This window comes from Anas platyrhynchos, chromosome 5, assembly GCF_047663525.1.
Source record: "Anas platyrhynchos isolate ZD024472 breed Pekin duck chromosome 5, IASCAAS_PekinDuck_T2T, whole genome shotgun sequence".
Classification (NCBI taxonomy): domain Eukaryota; kingdom Metazoa; phylum Chordata; class Aves; order Anseriformes; family Anatidae; genus Anas; species Anas platyrhynchos.
The window spans coordinates 1,423,447-1,448,539 of NC_092591.1; the positions used below are offsets into that span (position 1 = coordinate 1,423,447).

The 25,093-nt window shown below is 52.1% G+C and overlaps 1 protein-coding gene across 3 annotated transcripts; it reads right to left on the bottom strand.

Annotated features, from left to right (window-relative positions):
• Positions 1-11,829: 11,829 nt before the first annotated feature.
• Positions 11,830-24,959, bottom strand: KLHL28 (kelch like family member 28). 3 transcript variants are annotated; one of them, XM_027458289.3, is made up of 6 exons: positions 24,809-24,899; positions 23,643-23,691; positions 22,451-23,349; positions 19,728-20,171; positions 16,376-16,584; positions 11,830-15,778 (listed from the first exon to the last, which is right to left on the bottom strand). In XM_027458289.3, exons 3-6 carry the CDS (start codon positions 23,347-23,349, stop codon positions 15,615-15,617), a joined length of 1,716 nt encoding a protein of 571 aa, XP_027314090.1. In that variant the 5' UTR covers positions 23,643-23,691; positions 24,809-24,899; the 3' UTR covers positions 11,830-15,614. The 3 variants fall into 3 exon arrangements, with proteins under 3 accessions (XP_027314090.1, XP_027314089.1, XP_071894153.1); XM_027458288.3 differs by lacking the exon at positions 23,643-23,691 and having other exon boundaries at positions 24,809-24,959; XM_072038052.1 differs by lacking the exons at positions 23,643-23,691; positions 24,809-24,899 and adding an exon at positions 24,444-24,746.
• Positions 24,960-25,093: the final 134 nt, after the last annotated feature.

The following is a 25,093-nucleotide window of genomic DNA, read 5'->3' on the forward strand; positions in this document are numbered from 1 at the left end:
GATGTGGGCTGGCTCTGCCAGCACTGAGCCTGCAAGATGGGCACAGCCCCATGCATTGGGACAGGTCCCTCCAGCATGTGTGACCTGAGCCCCTTTGGAAAACAGGCTTTGGGCAGGTCACTGGTTCACCGTGATAAATGCCGCAAGCAATCCGTGCGAACAGGCCCCCATACGGCTGGCTGGAGGCAGAAGAGAAGGAAATCAACAGAAAAATAATTCTGATAGTAAAAATAAGTTGTAGCAACTCAATGAACAGTGACAATAAGGTTTTGCTTCCTCTCTCTGTTTCCCTTTATTATTTTTCTCCCAGCTGGCTGTTGCACAAAGCTAAGCACTGCAAAATGAAGCAGAAATCAAATGTGCTAACTTATCTCAAATGGCCTAGGGACTCGGCAGGGGCCTCCATGTAGAGGCCAATCCACTTAGTTATGCCAGAAGGTAATTTTTCTAATGATATGAAGATGCAATATGGGAAGAGATTAGTGGCATTCAGAAGGGCTGGCTAGCGATGTCCTCCCGTGGTTAGAACAGAAAATGCTAAAATAAAACCCAGCATCCAGGGAGCTCCAGCCAAGGGCACAAGCTGGTTTTTAGGTCACGCTCAAGGAGGGAAACTCCTCCGGTCCCGCAGCCAGACAGTGCCCAGCCCTTCCCAGGAGCACCTCCAGACCCGGGGCCAGTCCTACATGCTGCGAGCACCACCTGCCCCATGCGCTGCCCACGTTGGGCTGCAGTGCTGCTCTTCCCGTTAGTCAGCCTGGAAAAGCTCTGGGCGAGGTTCCCCAGCTCTGTGTGTGCACAACCAGTTCCCAAGGTGAGGTGCCAGCGGTGCTGCCCCGATCTGCATCGTGTGGGCACAGCCACGGTGCGACCTGGCAGCAGCCAGGGCATGGAGCTGCTACGTCGCCTGCCAAGCTGTGACGTGTCTCTGCAGCTACACGTGTACATGAACATACGTGTGCAATGCTTACATGACAGCACAGCAATACAGAAACAATATTTTGGTATTTTCTTACCGATAGCTCACAAAAAAAGACAAGTTGCCCAGACTGCAGGCTGGCTGCTGAGGGACCACCCCTGGGCACCCCGGCATGCAGCAGGGCACACACAGACAGGGCACAGCGCACTGGGGCTGAGCTGCTGGGGTCTGGTTTCAACATTTAATTCTTCTTTCAACAAGTTTGAAGCAGAAGGGTCACTATCGAGCCTCTTGGTCAAGGACCACAACAGGGCCCCTCCTCCAGAAACACTATTTAATTATTTTCTGTGGTTGGTTCCCCCGGTAAGCGTCACCATCACCCATTTCTCATCTCAGCCCTTGGGACTCAGCAGCTGCTGTTTTCACCTTCCCTTCCCACAGAAACCAGACATTCCCCATGAAACCTTCAAAAACCTGCAATCGGCTTCAAATCCTGTGCCAATCAAACCAGTTACCTGAGGAGCCTCCAGAGAGAGGGCCTGACATGGCAAACAAGCGCTCCTTAAATATTTCAGAAACAGGAGCGGAGCAGGAGATGGATGGAGGAGAGCAGTGCGAACAGGAAAGCAGGACCCTGGGACACACCGGGGTCACTCCGCACCCACGGTCCTGCACAGCCTCCTGCCTGCAGGCATTTGTTTGAAATTAAGCTTCGTGTGCAAGTTTATTAAAAAGTGTGCTTTATGGATTTAATTAAAGTGCTGCATATGAGACCTTGCTAATCCTGTTTGTGCTGCAACTGTATTAAAGTGCTAAAATCAATATATTTGAGTTTAAATATTTTATTATGGCAAGCTGTTAAATATTAATGATGTAACAAGTAATCAGTGTCACTGTTTCTGTCTTTTCTGTAGAAAATATGCAGAAAATTAGAAAAAAAAAATCTCTCTTCAGTTTGATCCCCTGTGAGCTATTTGTTTCTCAGTTGAGGAAACAAATATCTCTGATGATTTAGGTAAGTCACGAGAGCATCTTCATGTGAGCAATGCTCCTCTTTGCACAACCACAGCAAAGCCTGGGGCTGGGCGGGAGCTTTTGGGGAGAAAGTGCCAGTTTTCTGGCACAATCTTGGGACATTTTACTGAGCCATTTCGACAGGCTGGAGGGATGGAGGAAAGTCTGGATGCCCAGAAATAAATGTGCCTTGGAGCTGGCCGAGCCTTGCCTGCATCGTGTCTTGAAATACGATCATGCACCTTGCTGGGGCAGAAGGCTGCCCTCACCCACCCCCAATTTGGGTGGCACCGGTGTGTGGCCTGCTGGAGAAGCTGTCAGAGGACACTGAAAGTTTTTCACCCAAACCTTGTTCCTGAAATGCGCTATTCTTAACGACGCTTCTGCTCTGAGAATGTCAAATTACATTGCACAAAATGAATCGCAAGCGAGGTTTCGTAATTACATTTTAGAGAGATCTGAGTTTATTAATATACATGATCTTGTAAATCTGGCTCCCATGGAAAAGCAATGAAGGAACCGATTTGTTTGTGATCAAATCCTAATTCCAGACTGAGTCAGAGCTACTTGTGCCCTGCCAGCCCGTGGCTCGGGGGCTTTCAGCCAGGCTGCTGCCCCAGCCCGGGTGCATGGTGCCTGCAGTGACTGATGCCCTTGGAGAGGGAAAGCAGGAAGGAACCCTCCCCAGAGAGGAGGCAGACAGTCGGAAGGGCTGGCACAGCTCGTGGGCCCTGTGCAGCAGCTGCTTTTGAAGCACTTGTCCTGGCTGATCATCATTAGCCCTGTTTTTAAGAAGTCCATCCTGAGCACAAGTGGGGTGGGAACCTGAAGAACCTGAAGTACCTGAAGACACGAGCACAGCAGGCATCAGCATCCTCCCCGCATCCTCCCCGCCGCCCACCGCTTACCCCCACTCCAGGTGAAGTTATGCCCTGAGTTTCTGGCACAGATGCATTGGGCTGCACTGTGTGCCTCGTTTTTAATCTGGCTAATAGGGCTGAAATGTCACACCAACAGCAATGCCTCTGCCTCGTGGTTTTCTGCTATCAACCAGTCCTTCATTAGCAGGCACCTGGAAATATTGAGCTCCTCACGCACTACATGCTTTTCCTTGAACCAAACCTCAGCTTCCCAGGGATAAACAACGGGATTTCCCCTGCGCACAGGATGCTCCCGGTGTCAGGGCCCATCACTTTCCAGCTCCGGGCATCTCCGGGCATCTTGGTGCTCAGTTCCCACCTCCTGCCCCTCAGACCTCCCCACGCACCCTGCAGCCACCGCAGCCCCCAGCCCCAGCTCCCTGGGCACCCCACAGTAATGGGGGAGCCCAGTGTGTCCCCACACCTTCCCACATCATGCCTGGGCTGCCCAGCGGGGCACAGCCTTCCCGCTGGGGGGTGGCTCCTGAGAGCAGGGATATGGAAAACATTCCTGATTAATCATCTGCTTTTAAATTGCTAACAACCAAGCACTGCGGAGGACCGTGAGTCATGCTTTCAGCGCTTCTGGGAGGATGCGTGGCCTCGTTTTTCTTGACTCGCAAACATGATAAAATTTGGTCCAATGCACCATAACTCCCCAGTGCCCATCACTGCACTGCAGCCCGGGGCGTCAGGGCAGTGGGAGAGCGCGGCCGGCCTCGGATGGGCAGGGACAGGGTTTAACTGAGGAGAAACCTGGCCAAAGCTCTCCCCAGCACGACGTTTGGTGCTGTACGTTGGCACCCAGCAGCACTGCATGCCACAGCTCTGCCCAGCGGTGGGCACGTCCCCCGACAGCTCCGTGCACATCCCTTGCCCAAAGAGGTGACGTTATCCATGCAGTGCTGGTCCCTGAAACAAAGGCACGGCGACACAGAGCCACCCGTCCTGGGCACACGCAGCTGGGTCCCCAGGCACGGTGGGTCCCCCACAAACATCCCACTTTATGTCCTACAGGTTTTTACTAAGGAAAAAGAAGACTAAGGAAAAAGACCTTGCCAGGCTTCAGATTTCTGGGGGGAAAAAAATATATAAAATAAAATCAATTGTGTTTTAAAAGTCATTAAAATCTTCAGATGGAGAAAACTCCAGCATCTGTAATTATTACTGCTGGAAATGGTTATTTTTCCTGCTCTTGTTACAACCTTCTTTGAAATTAATAGCATCCTTCCTGCCAAATGAGGTCCTCCTCCATTACGCCAGCTTTTTAGCTACACAAACAAGCGTGCCTTGGTAATGCCTTTGGTTTTCAGCCCCGAACCGGTGCCCTCGCTCCTGGCGCCAGCAGCAGCGAGCCGTGGGGCTGGGGCTGCAGCCCGGTTCCTGCAGCACCCCAGTGGGGTGAGGGAAGGGCAGGAGGCCCCCAGCCTTCCCCCGGTGCTATCTACACCGACACGGAGCTACAAATGTTGAAAATCTCATCCCCGGTGCTTGCTGTGGAAGCCCCCGGGGTGCTCAGACACGGGGCGGGCACTGCAGCCTGCCCGCTGGGCGCAGGGCCCGGGGGTTGAGGTGCGACCCCCGGGGACCCCCGGGGACCCCCAGCCCTGCTCCCCCAGCCCAGGGCCGCCCCCCCCCCGGTGTGTGGCAGCCCCTCCTGCCCGGCCCCAGCGCGGCCGTGGCGCTGCTGTGGAGCTCTGCTGCCACCCGCCGGCCTCACACACCGCCTCCAGCGGCCTGCGGGATCCGGGCCGGGGCGACCTGGGCATGAAGCCCCTCTGGGGGCCCTGTCCCAACACAAAGCCCCCCTGGGGGCCGTGTCCCAGCACAAAGCCTCCCTGGGGGCCGTGTCCCAGCACGAAGCACACCTCGGGGCCCCACTGGGGCTGTGGGTGGCTTTGAGGAGCCCACCCTTGCTTGCCCCTCGTGGCCACCCGGCCAGCGGGCAGTGTGGGGGTTCAGGAACCGTCCCCTTCCAGCCCTGTGCCCTGAGCCGTGTAGGGGCTGGGAGTGTTTCATAGCCTCATTTCCCAAGAGGCCATCAGCCCTTCTCAGCCTGCACGGCACCACATGGCCATCGAGGCCTCGCGATGCGGCAGCTCTCGGCCATGGCGTTTTGGTAACATGCAGCCGGCAGCCCCTGCACACCGGGCACCGGGGGGGTGCCGAGGCCGCCCAGCAGTGCCCAGGCTGGGTCCCGCTCCCCCTGCTGCTGCACCGTTTGCTGGGTGAGTCCCCCCATGCGGGCTGGCTGCTGCTTCCCTGCTGCTAGAAATTGTTCACAGAATCACAGAATTTCTAGGTTGGAAGAGACCTCAAGATCATCGAGTCCAACCTCTAACCTAACACTAACAGTCCCCACTAAACCATATCCCTAAGCTCTACAGCTAAACGTCTTTTGAAGACCTCCAGGGATGGTGACTCCACCACTTCCCTGGGCAGCCCGTTCCAGTGTCTTAACAATCCTTTCAGTAAAGAAGTTCTTCCTAACATCTAACCTAAAACTCCCCTGGCGCAACTTAAGCCCATTCCCCACGCTGGGGCCTGGGACAGCTGCTGCTCCCCCCCAAGCCTGCCCCGTCCCTCCGGCACGACCTGTACTTCGCTGCTCCATCGCGCAGAGGAATCCTGCGGCTCGCATTATTATTCTGCACAATCTCAGCAGCTTTTATCCTCTAGCAATGACCTTATGATAGCAAGTTAAGCCTACAGAAATAGCATTTGTAATTAATCTATTTCCATAAGATTAGCATGTCAAATGTCACAGGGATACATGTAAGATCCCTTCAGAGCTTAAAATCCTTTTGTCCGAATTGCATTAAAGCCGTGACAGCCCCACCAGTGAGCGAACAGCCCTGTGGGGCCCAACAGCGGGACAGCTCCTGCAGGAGCCATCAGTGCCACCACCCCATCCGCACCGCTGCACCCTTTGAAAACAGCGGAGAAGTAACGGCAGAAGAGCTGGAGGGATCTGTCTGGGCTTTCTCCCACATGGACACACCGCGTTCAGACTCCTCCATACCCAGAAGGAAAATCCCAGCATGATTCCAGCACAGGACACCTTTATGTAATGCCCTCTGTTCCCCAAGGGGGGTCAGAAAGCACCCCAAAGCCCCCCAGCTCTCTTTGGGTGCTCCTCACACAGCTGGGGGCTGCCGCTGGGGCTTCCACCACCACCACAGCAGGACCCGAATGTCACGGCCCACGGGTTTTGGGGGCTGGCAGCAGCACAGGGCTGCCCCACACGGACAGCTTTCTTCTGAGCTTGTGGGTTCCTGCAGGAGGGGAAGGCTCCTGTTTGCTGTGTGACCTTCTTCTCTGTCTAACGGTTTCACCTTTAGTTCAGTTCTCTGCTGAGTGAGGCTCGTTCTCTTTAAGCAAATAAGAAAACACACTCTCCAAGTTAGATTATTTTTTTTTTACCTTTCTTGCTGCAGAATAACATGTTTTCTATCATCAGATTCACATCAAAAGTAAGCACAGAAGCAATTTGCTGGGGGAAATGTTCCCCTGTGCTGACGGAGTTGGGATTGTCAATAAAACTATTTTCTGGCATCTCGCCTCTTCAGAGTCGATATCCCTTGGTACCCGCGGGACAGCGGGGCTGCTGGAGGACACCGCCACACACTGCGGCTGTCCTCTGAGCAGAAAGCTGGGTTCAAATCCCAAACTTGCTCACCGAGGTGACTTTGCAAAAGTCATTGAATTGTCTTACCTCTACAGAAACACCCTCAAAATACATGTGCATGGAGACCCAAGCACAGGCACAGACACCCCCGTCGCTGCTCCTGCTCACTGCTGCTGGGGCTGGATCGCTGCTCACACCCACAGCCCCGCTCCCACACTTGTTCCTCCCCACCTCGCCGCCCCTTTCCCTACCCTCATTCCCCACAACAAATCCTGCACAATCCCGAAGTCCTCTCTCCTGCATCCCATACCATATGCATGGCCTGGGGCAGTGACCCAAAAGCTGCTGCAGTGCCATGCTGAGCCCCGCTGCTGGGTCCAGGAGGGCAGCAGGCTCAGAGCAGGGGGACGCCGGCCTTGTTCCCCCACGGCATCCCTGGGGACCAGCACAGGGGAGAGGAGTTCTGCTCTTCCCCCTCCCCAGCATCATCAGACCCCTCCTGGGCTCTCCTGGTCTGAACTGAGCACGGGGCCAGAAGCAGGCACAGAGCCCGGTGCCTGCTGCACGTCCCACACATCTCCCCACATCCCACACATCACCCTGTGTCTCACACATCACCCCACATCCCACACATCACCCCACATCCCACACATCACCCCATGTCTCACAAATCACCCCACGTCTCACACGTTGCCCCACATCCCACACATCGCCCCACGTCCCAGCTCTGGCTGCTGCATCCCCGGGGAGCACAAAAGTATGTATATAATTCTTTTTTCATTTTCTCACTCTATTTCTCTTTTTCCTCTCGGAAATGCAGGGTGACACCATGGGATAAGGTCTGTCACTTGAAATTAAGCCAACGAGATCTTTTTTTATCCCGCAGTAATCTGAATGCAGATAACATGGGGCGTCCCTAGGAGGAAAGAAGCCATCAGGAACAAGAAAGAGACAGAAAACCAGACACCCTGGCACCTCTCGGGGGAACTGTGGGCTTTTTGACTCCACAGCATCCTGACAGCTTTTCATTAGCACAGCACTAACCAGACTTTATCATCCCCAGGTATTCATGGTGACTCTAGCTTTGTGCTCCGTGGGGTGCCCGGGGCACCAGGCCCCATGGAAATGGTGTGACCTGTAGGGTGCATCTGCAGCCAGCCCTGCTCGCTGCACATCCAGAGTGCTTGCATGGCCATGGAAAGCAGCTTTTGGTCAGTAAAAATCCCAGTGATGAAATCAGCGGCGCAGTTTGGGGGGGAAACCTGCTGCTGAGTGGTTTAACCCCTGCAGCCCTGTGCTGGACTGCAGAGGATCCAGAGGCACTGGGACAAACACCACCATGGGCCAGCACAGCCAGGCAGGGCAGGGACATCGGGAACGGGGCCCTGGGACTGCAGTGCAGGCCTTGGGATCCGGCACCTGCCTGCGGTGGGAGTCCCATTCCTGAGGCTGGGGATCTCTCAGGGGGGACAGCAGCAAGCAGATGGAATCTTACAAAAACTCTGTTAAGAGAGCAAAAAACTCAAAGGAACGCAAAGTCAGCAGCCCATTTAAGCTTGTCCCAGGAACTGCTTCCCATTAATCCCAGTCTCTGCCTCCAGAAGCGCTGCCTCTGGCTGCCCCAGCCATCCTCTCTGATCCATCACCCGGGACGCCAGCTTGGCGAGCATGCAGTGCCACGAGCAATCCAAAGCCCTCCGGGGCTGAAATGATTGCAGCAAGCAACAAAACCGGGTCTGAAGCCTGTGGGCATGTTGCATTTCCAGGCGCAGGGCCTGGTGCCCCTCGCACACGCTGTGCTCCGCCAGGAACCCACCAGGCCTGCAGAAAACTGGGGTGTGCAACTGAGTTCAGTGCTGGACTTGTCACTGCTGGGTTAAAGGCTGGATGTGGTCTCAGAGGCCTTTTCCAACCCAAATGTTTCCATGATTCTATGGTCTCCCCTTTGGGGCTGTCCTGCTGCCACCACAGGCCCCATCACAGCCCCACGTCCCTCACACGGGGCCTGTGGAGCTGCCTTGCTGCTCGGTGCCCGGTGGCACAGCACGGCCCAGGCACGGCTTTCTCCAGGCTCACCCCTACCCCCACCAAAAATAAGACACATCTTGGCCCCCTGACCCCATTTTCAGTCACTTCAGTCCTGCAGGAGCTGCGGGCCCGTCCCAGCACCGAGCTCCTGGTGGATGAGCTGCACCCACCCGTGCCCGCACGCTGCCCTGCGTGAGACGTGGGATGGAGGGCACAGGGGTAAATGCATTTTCATCTGGCTCTGTTCTTTCTCCCACTTTGCCATGGGCCTCCTCTCACTGGGGAGAGGTCCTGTCCTACCCAGGAGCAGAGACAAACAGCAGCGATGGCATTGACTTTGGGCCTCACATCGCGTTACAGCCATAGCTCCCCAGCAGGGCTGGGAGAAGAAATCCCAAGGAATGGAAACACTGGAGACAAATTCGTTGGGGACAAATCCAGCCCTTCGTTCCCTGCTTCGTTCCCGCTGCCACAGCCCTGCCATCCCACTACCCAGCTCAGATGCTAATATCTGACCATGACACATTAGTCATCTTATCAAAGTCAGGACAATTGTTTTAAATGCTGCAGTGATTCACGGTAAATAAAGGCCTCTTGCAAATACTCATTCTCTTCTCCTCTTCCTCCATCCTCCCCGCGCTCACGTGGCGGTGCACATGGAGCAGCGCTGCCAGCAGCCCGTTACGTGCCCAGGGGTGCCCTACAGAGCCTCGTGAGCAGAAGGTGCACCCTAAAGGCCCAGCACTGGCACAGACACCACTGCTACTGCCCCTGGAGAGGCATCAAGGCCGGTGTGTGCTCCAGTGCCTGCATGACCTCCATGTAAATCCGGCAAACCCTGATCATGCCCATGCAGTGTGCTCCTGGTGGTGCAGCACCAGCCCTGCCTTGCCCTCCCCACCACCACTAGGGTGCAAAAACCCAAGCAGCGGAGCTCACAGCAAACCTGGGGCCTTGCTTCTGGGTACACCCAGCTCTGCTTTCAGGAAGAGCTGAAATAAGGGGGTTTCCTTCAGCACAAACCTGGCAGGGGCTGAAAAGCAGAGACGGACGCATCCCAACCCTTCCCATAGAGCTGGGGAGCAGGACCCTGGCTTCTCCCCGCGGGCTGGGTGCCATCAGTGCATGATGCCTCCCTTCCACTGGGATCTCAGCATCATTTCCTTCCCTTCATCGTGTTACCTCTTTCGTGCAGAGCTCGGCCAGCACTTTGATGGAAAAAAAAAAAAAATGTGTTTCCTATTTGGGTACTATTCCTGAATGGAATTAGTTTAATTTGAATAACTGCAAGCCCTTTGGGAAATTCACACTAAATTTATAAAATATTATCATCTCCAGCTCTCTAAATTAATCTGCACAAGTAAGTAAAGTGCTTTTTCATTTAGGACAATTCGGGATTTAAAATAAACAGTACAGCAGAGAGAGCTTGACACATACATTGTGTGCGCGCCTGCATATCTCCAGGTATTAGCTTGGATTTACAGTATCCCCTGGGAATGAATTAACAGCAGGGATGACATATTTAGGAGATCCTTGTTTGCAGCCTCCGTGCTGTGGACCAGCAGAGATGAGATGATGCTGAAGGGTGCACTGCTGGTGCCAACAGGCCCTGGAGGGTGGCTGGACTCCAGGTTTAGCAGGGGACAGCACCTTCAGAGACATCTTGCCATGCACTCTGCCTGTGGGCCAGCTGTGTTTGGGGTTTCTTAAAACGCTTATGTCAAAGGGGTCACAGATTGCAGGTGGGGTTTGGAAAGCACAGAGGAGTGGAAGCCGTACCTCTGCCTTGCCCCGTGGCCACGCAGCAGCAAACAGCTCATGAATAAAAACAAACAAACCAAAAAGATGTTTGCTTTTTTTTTTTCCCCACCCTGAAAGCAGCATCTGTATTTCCAACGTTCTCTGAATCCTTTTCCTCAACTGCAAATTGCTTTTTGGTTTTCTTTTGTGTTCCACAGCGACACTTGCCCGTGGTGACGCCAGCAGCCAGCCCAGCCTGGTGCCTCAGCGCACCCCTCGCTCATGGGCTGACTGCAGGGCCAGCACCGTGCAGCCCTCCGGAGACAGGGAGGGAAATTAAACAAGGCTTCCAGACCTCTGCCCAGCCCCTTGATTCCTGCAGTGCAGGATAGGCACAGGCTGCTGGGTTCAGTTTACATGCCCAGGAATTTTCGTGTACAAGTTAACGGTGCAGAACTGGGGCTCTTCGCCCTGCGCTGTTCAACAAGTGTGGGGAAATTCGGCAACGCAAACCCAGGTCCACATCAGAGCTAAATACCTGGTGCATCCCGACGTTCATAATGGGCTCAACAACTGCTCTGGAGCCTGGAGGTTTTAGGACTCAAATATGTATCCAAATTTGCAGCTCAAAGCTATTGGTATTTGAATTTCATCTCCAATTAAATAGAGCACTCAAGCATGCACTTAACTCCAACTCTCAAGTAACATCACCGTCCTTCAGCAGAGCAATATCATTTTTCTACTTCAGAATGCACAGGACTTGAATTTCTATGAGCACAGCCTTCGAACACAGCCTGCTGTGTGCCTGGGTGAGGAGTTTAAAAAAAAAAAAAAAAAAAAAACAAAACACATCTTTTCTTTCCTGGACAGAACCAGCGGGCTCTGTCTGTTTCCACCCTGGTCAAATCCTGTTCCACCTCTTCTGAGGACCTAAGCCCTGGAAATGCAGGACTTCCCATTCTCCTTGTCCCCCCTCCTTGACCCAGCTGCTGTGCACCTTCGCCTCACCGCGAGCTGGTCCCTGCTGTATTTAGGTAAAGCCAGCCAGGATGTGATTTAGCTTCAGCCACCCCATTTTACGTTTCTAACAGAGGGGGGTGCTCGGTGATACTCCACATAAGCCACCTCCTGCCGTGAGATGCCCATTACAGCACGCACGAGGAGCTGTCCAGGGCACACCGAGGTTACTGACCTGCAGCCCCCTGAGCCCACGCAGACATCCCTGCACAGTCCCTCTGATGCTGGGTCCTGGGGTTTGCACAGGAGCTTTCTGGAGCACGACCCCCTGCCAAAGGAGGGGGGACAGGCAGGTTGTGTTCTTCTGGTGTTCCTGATCCAGCAGGGCCACTGTGCCTCCGGCTGCAGGGACAGATGGGAAGCAGCAAGGCCCACCCTAAAACCCTCTTCCCAGAGTTTCTGCCAGCCAGGGGCCGGGCCCCAGCAGCCCAGAGCCCAGCCCGCAGGGCGCCAACCCCTGGGGAGCTGCTGCCCCTCGTGCCCAGGTGTCCTCGCTGCTCAAAGAGACCACATTAGAAAGGATAAAAGCTGCAATGCATCCGTAATCCCCCCAACAAAAAGTGTAAAAGCAAGCTTTTCTCCAGGTTTATTTACTAAATCGTTTCACATTCAATGAAGTAGTTACAACAGTTACAGAGCATTGTCACGATAGCAACACCAGTGAGGAACAAGGATGCAAGTCACACATTTTCCTGTAGAACTCAAATACCACCTGTGTAAACAGTAACAAACCCAGAACATCGCTGCTAAAAAAGGTGTGCACATAAAAACACTCCACATACACGAGACTACGTACATCAGGGTGTACTCCCGACCAAAGCACTCCGGTAAGTCCGAGTACAATTTGGTATTCTCTGTACAATTATTAAATCCTGCTAAAAATTATACTTATCCTTGGGTTTAAAATACAGCACAGCGCATAAGGCAAAAAAATAGGAATTATCATCCAGTTCTTTGCGTTTCAGTTAAATATCAAGAATTTAAGGCAAGCTTGGACATTTTGCATTGTTTCATACAATGAATGGGGACTTACAGATGGTGACTTCACAAAAGTAACACGCTGCCTCCCAGTACGAGTTAACCTTCTGCAATGTGTTTGGACAAAGCTGCCCCTTCAGAAGATTCCAGCCAGGCTTCCTGAAAGAACAGCGTTCCTGGGAGGGGAGCCTACTGGGCCAAGCAGTCAGGAAGCTTCGGATGGCTGTCTGAATTAAAAAAGCAGAAATTCAGGAACTATGTGCACACACTAACTCATGCCTGTTTTAAAGTGCTTTACAGATCGTTTTGAGTGATTAAGAAATAGAACTGGATGATAATTTGTAGTTGTATGACATCTTACTTGAAGGTCCTTAGTTTTTAAACTGCAAGACAGACATTGCAATAAGAGTACTGTACTGGAGATGCAGATTTGAACAAGTTGTGTCTGATCTTCCCATAACCAAGCACTTCAGTGAACAGGACAACAAGCACCCAGAACAGAAAAGGAAGATGGCATGGCTTGAACTGATGCTACCCCTACTTTCATACACTGTTCGATCCATTTCTAGCTAAACAGCTCGCCTAATAACAGCAGTTATGTTTCACCGGGTATTCTTCCCATGCTTAATCCCAAGGCTGTGTAAGAACAAAAATTGTTTCTGCCTGCTGTGTTAGAATTTAGCAAAAGCCCATTGCACAACTCGGGGCCAGTCGCTGTGACCTAACCTCATATTGCTACTGCCTGGGTAAACCTAACAAACCATTTTGCCATGAAGCGTTCCGATTTCCCAAAATGAAAGATGGGCACGTAAACAGTGAACAGCCAGTAACATCATCCTGCTGCTTTTGTTCTGATGATGTCAAAACAACTTCTCCATCTTGCACCACTTTCTACTGACTGGAAACCTCCCTGACCGACACTGCCGGAGATGCATGGACATCTTCGTTCATGGCATCATGCTGCAGTCCGACTCTACTGGCACAGCACGTACCAGTGGGAAGCCTCACAGCACTTCAGGGCTTATGCCTGACTTTTAACATTAAAGAGAATTTCCATACTTAATTTATCTTTATCTTTTGGTGTATATTGGAAAATATGATAAGCAATGGCATCTGTGACACTGTCAGTGAGGAGTAAAACAGCACACGTAAACATTCAGCTTCTGCATTTACCTGACAGAAAGGAAGAGGCAATCTCTGCAGGCAGAAACACTTCCATCAACCACCAACCCCCAAACCGCTCCCCTGCCTCCTCACCCCCCCGACATGCAACAGACAGCGCAGTTCCTTATGTCCTACGAGGAGATTCACTGCAATAATTACATCACGCTATTATTGCTATACGGCTAGAATCCTCAGTGGGTCAGGCAAACTGCATTGAAAACTCTGAAGCTGTTCATTTTATTTGCTTTTGAAGTCCTGCTTAACGCCACCAAACTTGAAGACCACGTGCAGGATTTTCTAATTTGTGCAAACACCTGTTATCCGTGAGTAATGTTCTGTGGGGAAACGCCCTCGTCTCCTCGGCTGTGTAACGTCTGAACGTCAGCTTATGGAAGAACAAAGAACACTGCTATCTGACCGGCTACAATTAGCTTCGCAGGAACTTAAAAATAAATTAGGTATACTCAGAAAACGTCCACTTAGCATACTTATAAAGAAATGGCTTTTAAAGCAACTATTTCAAATATTATTGCACCTTCAAAAATAATACTATACGGGCTTGGAAAACAAGGGGAAACAAACATTAATTTAACACGTTAAAACAAGGGCAGAAAAGGAACTCAAGGCAAACAATTTCTTAAGTACCAGGTCTGGCATACACACAAAGACATCAAAACAAAAACTTAAGATAATTATGATTCCTAGTTAAAATCAGAAGAAAACTAAAACATGCTAAATTAGCTAAAATTAATCTTTACTCAATCCTTTAAATAATGGTTATAACCCACAGCATCACTTCCTATTGACCCACCCACGCTTTCACACAGGTTAGGGCTATCACAAAGTTATCACTTCTGGAGGCTCTGGGTAACCTCAGGAACCCCCCCAGGAAGCCCCACCACACGGACACGCGCTCAGGGTGAGTAACCGTGCCCTGTGCCACCCCACTGCAACCTGCGGGAAAGGCAAGGCCGAAGAACCCGAGGGGGGATCTCACTGTTCCTTCCATAGCTGTGCATTTGGGAGAACAGGAACAATACACAGAGATCTTCTGAAAAAAAATAACAAATGTAGAGCTCGTTCAGTACACTGTGTTATTCTTGACAGATTTCATAGGCACAAATGGATCAAGCAAATAAACAAAAACACTAGGAGAATCGAAATGAGCATGCTTTATGCATACTGCACTACGGTGAATAACAGCCTTACCGTTAAGTCCTACATTTAGCACCATTTTTATATCTGAACACGCTGAGAAAGCAATCATACATTCTGTTAGAAAAGGAAGTTACACGGAGCATGGACACGGGTGCAGGTGCACTTTGGAGAAGGATGGGACAGATCCGTTTCTGAGCAGTTACTTTACATCATGCTGTCAATGCTGCTGTGACATTTTCCGATGCATTACTGCCGCAATTTTTCCTTGCATAACAATTGAAAACACACAGCAGATCAGCAAGATTAAGTTGCTGAATTCAGTACTCATTTATCCACAAAAAAGGGAAAGTTTGAAAACGAAAGATTTCTTTATCAGATCCCAACATTTTGGGAAGAGGCAATATAAATTTGCCTTCTAAATTTAAGTAGTTTCTAATTTATCATCCCAGCCCTCCTATCAGTAAATGGGTAACAGAGGAGAGTGTACAGGCAACATACTATGGCATTTATTATTTATAAACCTTGAGATACAGAAACAAGGCAGCCCTTTAGTTACTGTTCATTAAAAAATTATGAAGCACTGGCATTTTCTTAATATGAAGACACAACCAGACAGCTATCAGCAAACATCCAGTCACACACCACACTCACACGCCTCTCACTCCAAGCACAGTAAACTTCATGTTTTTCAGTAGGCAGGAGGAAGAGAGAAAAGCTCTAGAAAGTGAAAGGGTTAGATATACAGTAAGTTTTCTAACCATATCCTAGGCATGTACAGTACACTCTCTAAAATTCACTGCCATCAACAAGACGCTATCTAAACCCAGCTGGCTATAAGCTTTCAGTTCCTTCTGCCCGCGTCACTGGAGTAACAGAGGCCAAAAACCGGAATAAAACAAATCATTCCTCGTTTCAATCGCAACTTCACCACATTCCTCCCATTTTCCAGCTTCTGAAAACGCAGCGCACGGTCTCCAGCAGCAGGGTTTATTTTCAAGCAGATCAAGTTCCACCTTTGCCTCAGGTCCATGTGAAGTCCTGCTTCCCATCAAAGTGCAGTCAACCCGAAATTGCACCGACAATACATCATGCCCGCGGAGTCCAGCCAGGTGTCCGAGATGGGGTCGTACTTCTGCACAGTGTTCAGGTAGGACGACCCCGAATGACCTCCCACCACGTACAGGTAGTTGTCGATCACGGCGGCGCCAACTCCTATTGGAAAAAAAAAGAGTAAGATGACCGTCGGGTGCATAAGGGAACGGCATTTTTGTTCTTAATTGAACCCCCCTGCCACCTCTTCTTAAGGCACAGCAGCCAAGTTCTCCCAGCCTCTCATTCTTTGGGCTGTCTAAAGAAAACGAAGAGCCCCTCTGTGCTCAGATGTTAACCTCCCTTCCGACTCTTCTCACAGCCTTTCCAGAAGGCAAAGCAGTACTCCTCAGGCAGGCAGCGGAGAAGATGCTCTATTGAGTCTCAACATCAAAGCAGAGACAATAAAACAGCAGCCACAGGACTGCTGAAATTCACTCAATGGAAAAAAGAGGACAGAGCAGAAACATTTCACGATGCTCCTGGTACAGCTCAGCGTTAACAAAAGGAGACCAGACTTCATTCTTACGTTATGTTTTACTACTAAATACTTATTCTTTCACAGAACTGATGGCGTGACCTTTGGCCCAACCCAAAGATGAAGAACAAGGCTCTGCAGACAAGTCCCTGCAACCCTAACTTCCTGCAGCTTCTCCCAGGTTACCCAGAAGCTCACCCCCAGGGGCACCCCGCTACCCCCTGAGCGCCGCGTGCCCCTACCTGTCCTGGGCTCCTTCATGGGCCGGCACACCGTCCACTGGTTCTGGTGCGGATCGTATCGCTCGATGCTCGAGAGGTGAGACACCCCGTTGTGCCCGCCCACCACGAAGATGAAGCCCAGCATGACGCCAACACCAAAGTTTATTCGCTTATCAGCCATCGAGGCGACCGTTTCCCAGGAATTCTTACTTGGGTCGTAGCGCTCCATGCTGCGGATACAAAAACAACTCGTGAGGCTTGGACTTCAGTGACATCAGTTTTACTGCACGACAAATGTGCATCTGTCAGATTCACCCACTACTGTTACAGACCAGAACAACATAACACACAGAAAAAGTGCCTGAGCTGGCAGAAAAACTTGCAGCTCTGTCGCCTTGTACTGCCCGAGGCTAGCAGGTAAAACACTGAACCCGGCGGTAACACCTCGAGTGCCTCCACAACGGAGCTCGTGCAGCTGGAGACTCCCCAGAAAGTGGTGCCAAAAATCACCTCAACATCCTGACCCAGCAACTGCAGCTCAGCCACTCCTCCCAGGTCACACCCCAACCATGCACCTTCAGGTTACAAATTGAAAGAAAGATTTTTCAACACTGGGCTCAGAACAGAAAGCTCTTTCAGAAGAGGACTGCTGCCATGTACAAGGAAACTCATGGAAACCGAACAGAACGCAGATCTGAAGCGTATGTTTGGCTATCACAACACATCAAACCCTTCCTTGAGGCACGCCTGGAAAGTAACAGGAAAAAAATGTGGAGAGCAAATCCCTCAGCAAAAGCAGTAAAGAGGCTGCTGCTCAAACACCAAGGACAGAAGGGACCTTTGGGATAAAATGGAAGCTATCGGCATCGCTTTGTTCATCGCTGCAGCTGTACGGGTCAGTCACTGAGTGCTCCCTGCCCATAGCTATCCCCTGCCCATGGCGCAGCTTCAGTAGGACAACGGAGGCAGAAAAGGGGAGAACAGAAAGTCAGAAGTGCTAAAGAGAAGGAGAAAAGGTGCTCAGTTATACAGCAACCAGCTTTCTTCCAACGCTAGAGCTTGTGTGAGCCTTGAGACTGTGCAGCACGCCACATTACTTGCATCACTGAACAGTCGATAAAAACAAAATTATTGAATAAACAGTAAATTACATGTAAAGAGGCAATTAATGAAATATCCATTAATTTAATAACTCTGCAGGAGCTCTTGGCAGTTCCTTTTTTTAACTGAGGGAGAGAAGATGCAGCACAGAGCAAGGCTACTGCAGAACCCTAGTGCTGCAAGGAGCCTTCCCCTCTGAAGGCACCAACCCGACTCAGACCTTTCCCGTTACCCCACTGCTCAGTTCTGCATTTCCCGAAGGAGGCTGCTGAGCTCACCTTCACAGGCCTGCGTACACACGGGGCATTCATCTTTTGGGAAGCCCTGTCCTGAGCAAGGGCTTGATTACCTTCCTTCGAGCATCACACCCCGGAGGTCCCACGGGAACTCCTGGCACACCTGCTCCTTGCTGCTGCTGACTCTGCTTTGTTTACCCTTGCTAGCACGTCCATAGCTCTGCGCAGCACCAGGAGGGCACACGCCTAAGGGGGCAGCTTGCTCCAGGTCATCTTCCACGTGAAGAAATCCCAAGTCAACAGAAAATGTTTTTGAGACAGATTCTGTGCGGGCTGTGGCTGGGATGGGGCTCACCCTCCCCGCAGCAGCCCCCACGTGCCCCTGGTGTCTCAGCCCTCCCCGGGCGGTGCTGGCACGGCAGCAAGGCTCTGCGAGCCCCCGGGGCTGGGCTGGGCAGGGGACACAGCCAGGGGGACCCAAACTGCCCCGAGGGATGAAACGTACCCTGTGGCGTGGTGCCCAGCAGTGAGAGCTGGGGCAGGGGGCTCTCACTAACGCCCGGCCTCCTGAACAACCACTGCGCGTACCCTGCTTCCCAACACATGGCTGAGCGTCACTCGGTGATGGGAAGAAGAGAATAATCAGTTTTTCTCTTCTCTGCTTCTGCACAGCCCTTGCTTGTTCCCCCTGCCTTCTCTTCCTTCTTTTCCCTTTAATTGAACTAGCCATATCTCAGCCCATGAGCATAATTTCTTCTCCCTCTCTTCTGAGAGGGGGTGTGGGGAACTGAGAGTGCACTTGTGGTGGTGTTTAGCTGCCCAGCAGGGTAAAACCATCAGTTTCCTTCTCTACTGAGTATTTAAACTGCTATTACAGCCTGTAATTTAAAATATGAGCTGTATCCAGGTGCCAGAGCCCTGGCACAGGCTGCCCAGAGGGGCTGGGGGCTCCTTGGGGACATCTCCAGCAGCCACCTGGCCGTGGGGCTGGGCCAGAGGCACCCGGAGCTGCCTCCAGCCCCAGCCAGTCAGTGGTACAAGAAACCAGAACCAAGACATACGAAGCTTCTTAAGATCTTGCCAGAATCGTACCAAACAATTTAACCTGTTGACACTGTGCATTTCAGTAATTTACAACACTTTTCATTTTCCTAGTGAAAACTGCTTGGCTAGACTGTCCCATTTTGGAAGCAATTCTTTGATTTCCAAGCTGTTTACATAAAGCATATAAAATATGAAGAATGAGTGCAATTAATGATTAGTGCAACATTGTTATCCTATCCTATTGAATAATCCAGCCTTACAACAAGATTTTCATTTTCACTCTTTGTTCAGCTCTCCAGGCCCGCAGTGTGCCCGTTTGCTTCCCGGAGGAGCATATGGCCGATCTGTTCCCGTTTGTAACGAAGAGTACCAGTCACTTGGCATAACTGAATACCCCGGCCTACCCATACAAAGCAATGTGGAACAGGCTGATTAAAGAACACGCCGGCACCAGGAAGCATCCCTGTGAATACAGGGGACACCAAGCATGCAGAAAATCCCACCCGTTTCTACGCAGCGCTTCCGATGTGAGGGGCAACAGCCCGTGTGCTGCGGTGCTGGATGGAGGCCGAGGTGCTGGCAAGCAGCAGCACGGTGCTGTCACACAGCTGCCCCCAAGCTGCCCCTGAGGGCACGCAGGCACAAGCACAGCACCCCCGGGTCTGCTGCGCTGCCCAGCTGGGGCACCCACACGCTCAGGAGCTCTCTCTGACTGCCCAGCAGCACGCACCTACACCTCCTGCCTCGTAATTCGCCCTTCTCAGGGATTCCTGAGTAGTTACAGCGCTGAGCTGGGGCACACAGATACACTTCAGCAGAGATTTCCCAGCTGAGTTACCAGGCTGGTGCTACAGGAGGCTTAATGAGGCCCACTGTGGACTCACGCTGATTTCTCTCAGAATAGTTCTAGCTGGCTGCTGAATACGTGCTTAAAGAGTGGCTGCTGCTGCTTACCAGCTTACGGCATCAGGCTACACGCGAGAGGCACGTACCTGTTCATGTGGGCAGGCCCATAGCCCCCGATGGCGTATATCATCCCGTCCAGGACAGCCGCAGCGAAGCAGCTCCGCGTCTTGTTCATGGGGGCCACGAGCTGCCACTCCTTCACCTTGGGAATGTATTTCTCCACAGTCCGCAGGTAGGACTGCCCGTCGTAGCCCCCGAGGGCATAGAGCTCTCCCGCCAGGACGACCACTCCCAGAGTGCTGCGGCTCTCAAACATCCTCTCCAGGGACGTCCAAGTGTTCGTGTCAGGGTCCCAGCACTCCACCGAGTTCTCGTGCTTACGATAGCTGATGCCTTGACACACGTGGGTGGCAATCCCTCCTACAACGTAGATCTTCTGGTCTAGGACACAAATTCCAAACTCGTAGCGGGGAATGCTGAGAGGTGCCAGGCCTATCCAGGAGTCATTCTGGGGAAAGTACATTTCAACACTGAAATAGAAAAGAAAGATTGCATGAGCAAACCCAACTCCATGAAGCTCAGTTATGTGCAAATAAGCAACAAGGAAGGCAGTCTGAAGCGTGTGCTCCGTATTTCTCATCCAAAGTTTGCCGTTTCTTCCAACAGCCTGAATGTAAGCTGAATCAGATGCTGCTCACTGCTCTAGAGATCAAAAACCAAGGGCCTCGCTGAGCGAATGCTGTGCAGCTACATGGTGGGTAGCCACGGCACCAAGCGCAAGACCTGAGAAGGTGAATTTTGAAAGTACAGAACGAGTGGACTGAGGAGAAGGCACGCCAGCAGCATGGACAACATGAGGGAAGACAATGGAGTGCTGATGCCTCAGTGGCTTTTGGAGACAGGCTGTGGGGAGGGCAAGCTAAAAATACAAACCAAAGGGTTATGGGGGGTAAACTGGAAACAAGAAACACCCAGCAACTCCGAGCAGCCACAGAGAAGGGAGACAGAAAAGGAGAACAAGAGAGGGATAATCACATCTGATCACAAACATGTTTAGAAAGATTTAAGATTTGTAAGTACACTTCTTACACGTGCAGAAATATTTGTTTTCAAAATCCCATGTGTTTCCACTTTCCGATGATTAGACTCAGTTCTAAAATACGGTGGCTCTGGGCTAGCACAGACAGAATCTAGCCCATCTACCAAAATCTTTAACAACACACAGGAAAATGAAGCCACTGGAGAAGTGAAAACCACTGACTAAGAACCCAGAAGCAGGGACCGAACAAAACCAGGCTGGCTCTTGAAAGCAGTGGCCCTGTTAAAAAAGAACAGAACTACTTACAATGCATTTAGTACCCTTATCATGAAGCAGTGGCCAACAGTGAGCAAAAAAATCAGCCTTCTTGCAAGTACAAATGAAAATCAAAATCAGAGTAGCGGAATTACACTTTCCCACTCCCGATTTTAGCTGTGGGAAGCTCAGGGTCCTAAATTATTAGGAACTATTTTTAGCCAGTCTGTGACTTTTTTTCTGTACGGCAAGAACAAATGCAACCTGAAGCCTGAGCTGAAGCATCAGTCGGAGAGACCAATATAAGTAACACGTAAATTAAAGAGAAATTTTTGTATGCATTAACACGTGGTTAACAACAGGAAGGAGCACTTTTGCTAAAACCAGACCAACAAAGTATTCCAGTCCACATCAGTACGTAATATTGACACCACCATTTAAGAACCTGTGCAAGAAACAGCTGAGGAATAGCAGAGGACCAACTTTATTCACTCAAACAATTTGTTATTAAACAGTCACCCCACCCCTTAGTTCTTAAAAATATACACCTAACAATTCCCAGTCCCAACGGCCAGTTCGCTATGGACCCCCTCTGACCAGAGGAATAAACTTTATGTAACTTTGACAGTGTTTCTAAATTATTAAAACGCAGGAGGAAAACCCCAGAGACGCTTTCCCATATTTTTAAGCATGCACATACAGATGTCCAGGCACAAAGCCGTCCCAGAGAAGAGCACCTCAAGTACAGTGCCAGCCCAGCATTGGGCCAAAGCCCAGCCCCGGGAGGCTGCCTTAATGCAGCGAGCGTTCTCTGCCTTGAGCATCGGAGCACTGTGCGTGTGAGCACGCGCACAGCTGTGGGACCCCTCGCAGTTCACCATTTCTGAACGTGTTCCAGGAATACAACACTACAGGAAAGCCCAAGCAAGAAAGCTGCTTTCATCTGTTACCTTCCTTCCGCCCACATGACCAGCTTCAGCAGTGCAACAAAGCGGTGAACCAAAGAGGACGCTCATTTTGAGAAGCGGATGAAGAGCAAAGATGAGCACTTACCTTTTCTGCTAGCACAAACACGCATATTCGCTCAGCAGAGACTAAAAACACGATTGTATTATGACCAAGATCTTAACATTGCTAAGAGTTACTTCTTAGCTTTTTTATGCTTGAATCTGTTTTAATTCCAAGGGCTTTCGAGTTAGAAGTAGCATACAAACTGAAAACAGGCACGCTTACTATGAAATTCTCAACCACCAGAATGAAAAAGGTGAGATTTTCTACCTGTCAGCACCGACCACACCCCCTACCTCTGCAGACTACTCACAAAATCAAGAAGCGTGTTAAATTCATCGCTTGTCCTCGTTCAAAAAAACCCTCCTTGAGTTCTCGTAAGGCAAGCAGTGACCACAGCCCTGCAAGCTACAGCCCTCCAGTGCGCCTTAGTCCTGACCAGGGAGATGACAAACATGTGCGAGCAGCACAACGCGCAGGCTCTGCGGCAGCTTTACCCTTCCTTACCTCTCCAGGCAGGCAAAGAGCCCGGCCTTCCCTCCCACGGCACAGAGGACTTTGGGAGCACAGCGGGGCCGCGTCATCAGCATGGTCTGGTGGGAGAGCCTGTGCTCGGGCATGAAGTGGTACTTGAGGGCCTCGTTCAGCAGGTGCTTGCAGGTGTGGTCGTCGCGGATGAGGTGGTTGGCTTCGTACAGCCGCGTCAGGAACTTGACGCTGAGCAGCGGCAGGCGGACGCAGTGCAGCAGCTGCGCCAGGTACTTCTGCCGCTCCTGAACGTCGTACTTGATCCAGGACTCCAGTGCATAAAAAACCGTCTCCTCCGTCACAACGTTCAAGCAGTCATTGGAAACGATTTCGTCCAGTTCAGAATGCGAAAGCTCAAGGAATTCTTCAGTCTGACAAACTTCTTCGAAGTTCTGACAGATGTACTTGTTGGCAGCCAGGTAGAGGTCGTGGCAGCCGTAGGTCTCTGCGAACCGGGAAATCCCGATGCAGTTGCCGGGGTCGAGCTGGCTCTCAAGGAAGGCGCAGCACTCCTTCACCACCAGCTTGATTTGGAGGAGGTTTGCGGCTGGAAGGAGCGACTCCACGGTGTCCTGGGAGATGAACACGGTTCCCGTGTAGGCGTACTCCACGATGGCCTGCAGGGCTGCCTCGTCGATGCACTGGAACTCTACCTCTGAATTCTCCTTCTCGGAGAGGTTCCCCGTGAACATGGCTTTGAAATACGGGCTGATGCTGGCGAGCACCACTTTGTGGGCATGGATCTTGACATCGCCGACTCGAAGGATAATGTCACACAGCTCGTGATGCTGGCGAAGGAGGTTCAAGCCTTGCAGAAGCTGCTCAGAATGCAAGTGGGTTAAGTTGGCAAGCATGTAGGTTGGAGACGACTGGTCCATCTGTGACAAACAGGATTTTTACAGCATTACTCAGGGTTTCGCTTTCAGCACTTTCATTACTCATGGTACTTAGACATGCTGCACATAACATTTAAATAATATTTTTCCTTTTATGCATTATCTAAATTAGTATATTGCTCTCCAATTTACTTCTCAAGTCCTTATGCTCTACGCTTTTTTATAGGCTTTAAATCCAAGGCAATCACATGTTTATTCATAGCGGATGCTATATTCATCTCTTACTGCAAAATACACAAACTTTTTTCCCCCACCTGGAACAAAACGTGTACTACCTGGCGCACAGAGTGCCTGCCAGAGTTCTACATCGGCCACTCCAGAGAACTGTGCAGAGACCAAAAGAAAAGCAGAGACAAACAAAGAGCAGGTTTATCTGAGGCAAAGCTTCCCCACTTGTGAACGTAGCTGTGCTTCTCCTGTGCCACAGCAGCCCCATGAGGTGCTGCTGTGGCACAGCCAGGCCCTGCCTCCCTCCCAGCCGCTGTGCCAGGCAGGGGAGGTGTGTTCGCCATTGCCCCCTTCCCCGCCCAGAACCTAGAAGTGCCTCGCTCTGAGCCCCCAGGCTGCAGGAGGATTGGGACAGAGGTTACTGCACTCTGGAGAGGAGCACAGAGAAGCGGGATCCTTGCCTCCCCCCACGGGTGGCTTCTGTCAAGACAAGAGCTGCCCAGCGGTGCCCCAAGCAGGCAGGGTGGGTGCCCTGGTACCACCACCTCCCCTCCAAGCCGTGCGGTGTTTGTCGGGGCAGGAGAGGGGCACACATTGCCACCCTCAGCCCAGCACTTCTCCCAGAAATGAGTTCGCCCCCAGCAGCTGCAGCAGCGCCTCAGGTCCTGCTCAGCGCCTCCTACCAGCGCGCTGCCCCACGGCGGGGGGGGGGGTGTGGGGTGCCGGCACCTCGGGGGGCAGAGCTGCTGTTTGGTGCCACCACCCCGCCCCTGAGCGCAGCAGCTGGTTTCATTCTGACTGCACAGCCAGATCTCGCTTCCTTTATCTCACCGTTAAGAAGTTTAGTGTTTTTACAGCTCCTTAAACGCCACCTCGTTTGCACCGAGCCCCCTGGCGAACTGCTTCACCTGCAGGCGCAGATCCAGCTGCCACCGCTCAGAGCAGTGGGGGCTCCTCTGGGAGGGGAGATCCTGGCCCTACTCAGAGCCTCCTGCAGCCCCAGCCCTGCGCTGCAGGAACCAGACGCACACCTGAGGGGCAGCCTCGGGGCTGTGTCTCCGAGAGGCGCCGTCCCGGTACCGCCGTTCCCCACACGGCGCCGCCTCAGGCCGTGCCCAGAGCCGCCCTGCAGCCGGGGCCGCGCTCTGCGCTCGGGCTCAGCTCACGGCTCCCTCACACCGAGGTGCCAACACCGCGGGCCCGGGGCAGCGCCGGGGCTGAGCCGAGCCCCCGGGACCCCCCGGTGCCAGCCCCGTCCCCCCCCCCCCGTTACCTGCGGGCGCTGCGGGTGCCCGCGGCCTCTGGCGCCCCGTCGCGGCTCGGCCCCGCTACGTCACTTCCGCGCGCCGCCAGCCCTGTGGAGGGGAGCTCCCACAGTGCCCCGCGCCCGGGCGGCACCACCCGTGGCATGGCGGGGGGGGGGACCGGTTCCTGATCCCGATCCCGGTCTCGGTTGCCACCGCGACGTGTCCATTATTTCGAATTGAGGCCCATCTCCCCGCCATGTTCGCAGCGGTGAGGACGAAGAAGCGCTCCCTGTGTGTGTGGTGCGTGTCTA

What these genes read in the sequence shown, in the direction of transcription:
- KLHL28 (XM_027458288.3), bottom strand. Translation starts at nt 23,349, where the DNA reads ATGGACCAGTCGTCTCCAACCTACATGCTTGCCAACTTAACCCACTTG. An exon ending in CTCTTTGCCTGCCTGGAGAG is followed by an intron (nt 20,172 to 22,450) that starts GTAAGGAAGGGT and finishes TTTCTATTTCAG; the next exon opens with TGTTGAAATGTACTTTCCCC. An exon ending in GGGCCTGCCCACATGAACAG is followed by an intron (nt 16,585 to 19,727) that starts GTACGTGCCTCT and finishes TTGTATCCGCAG; the next exon opens with CATGGAGCGCTACGACCCAA.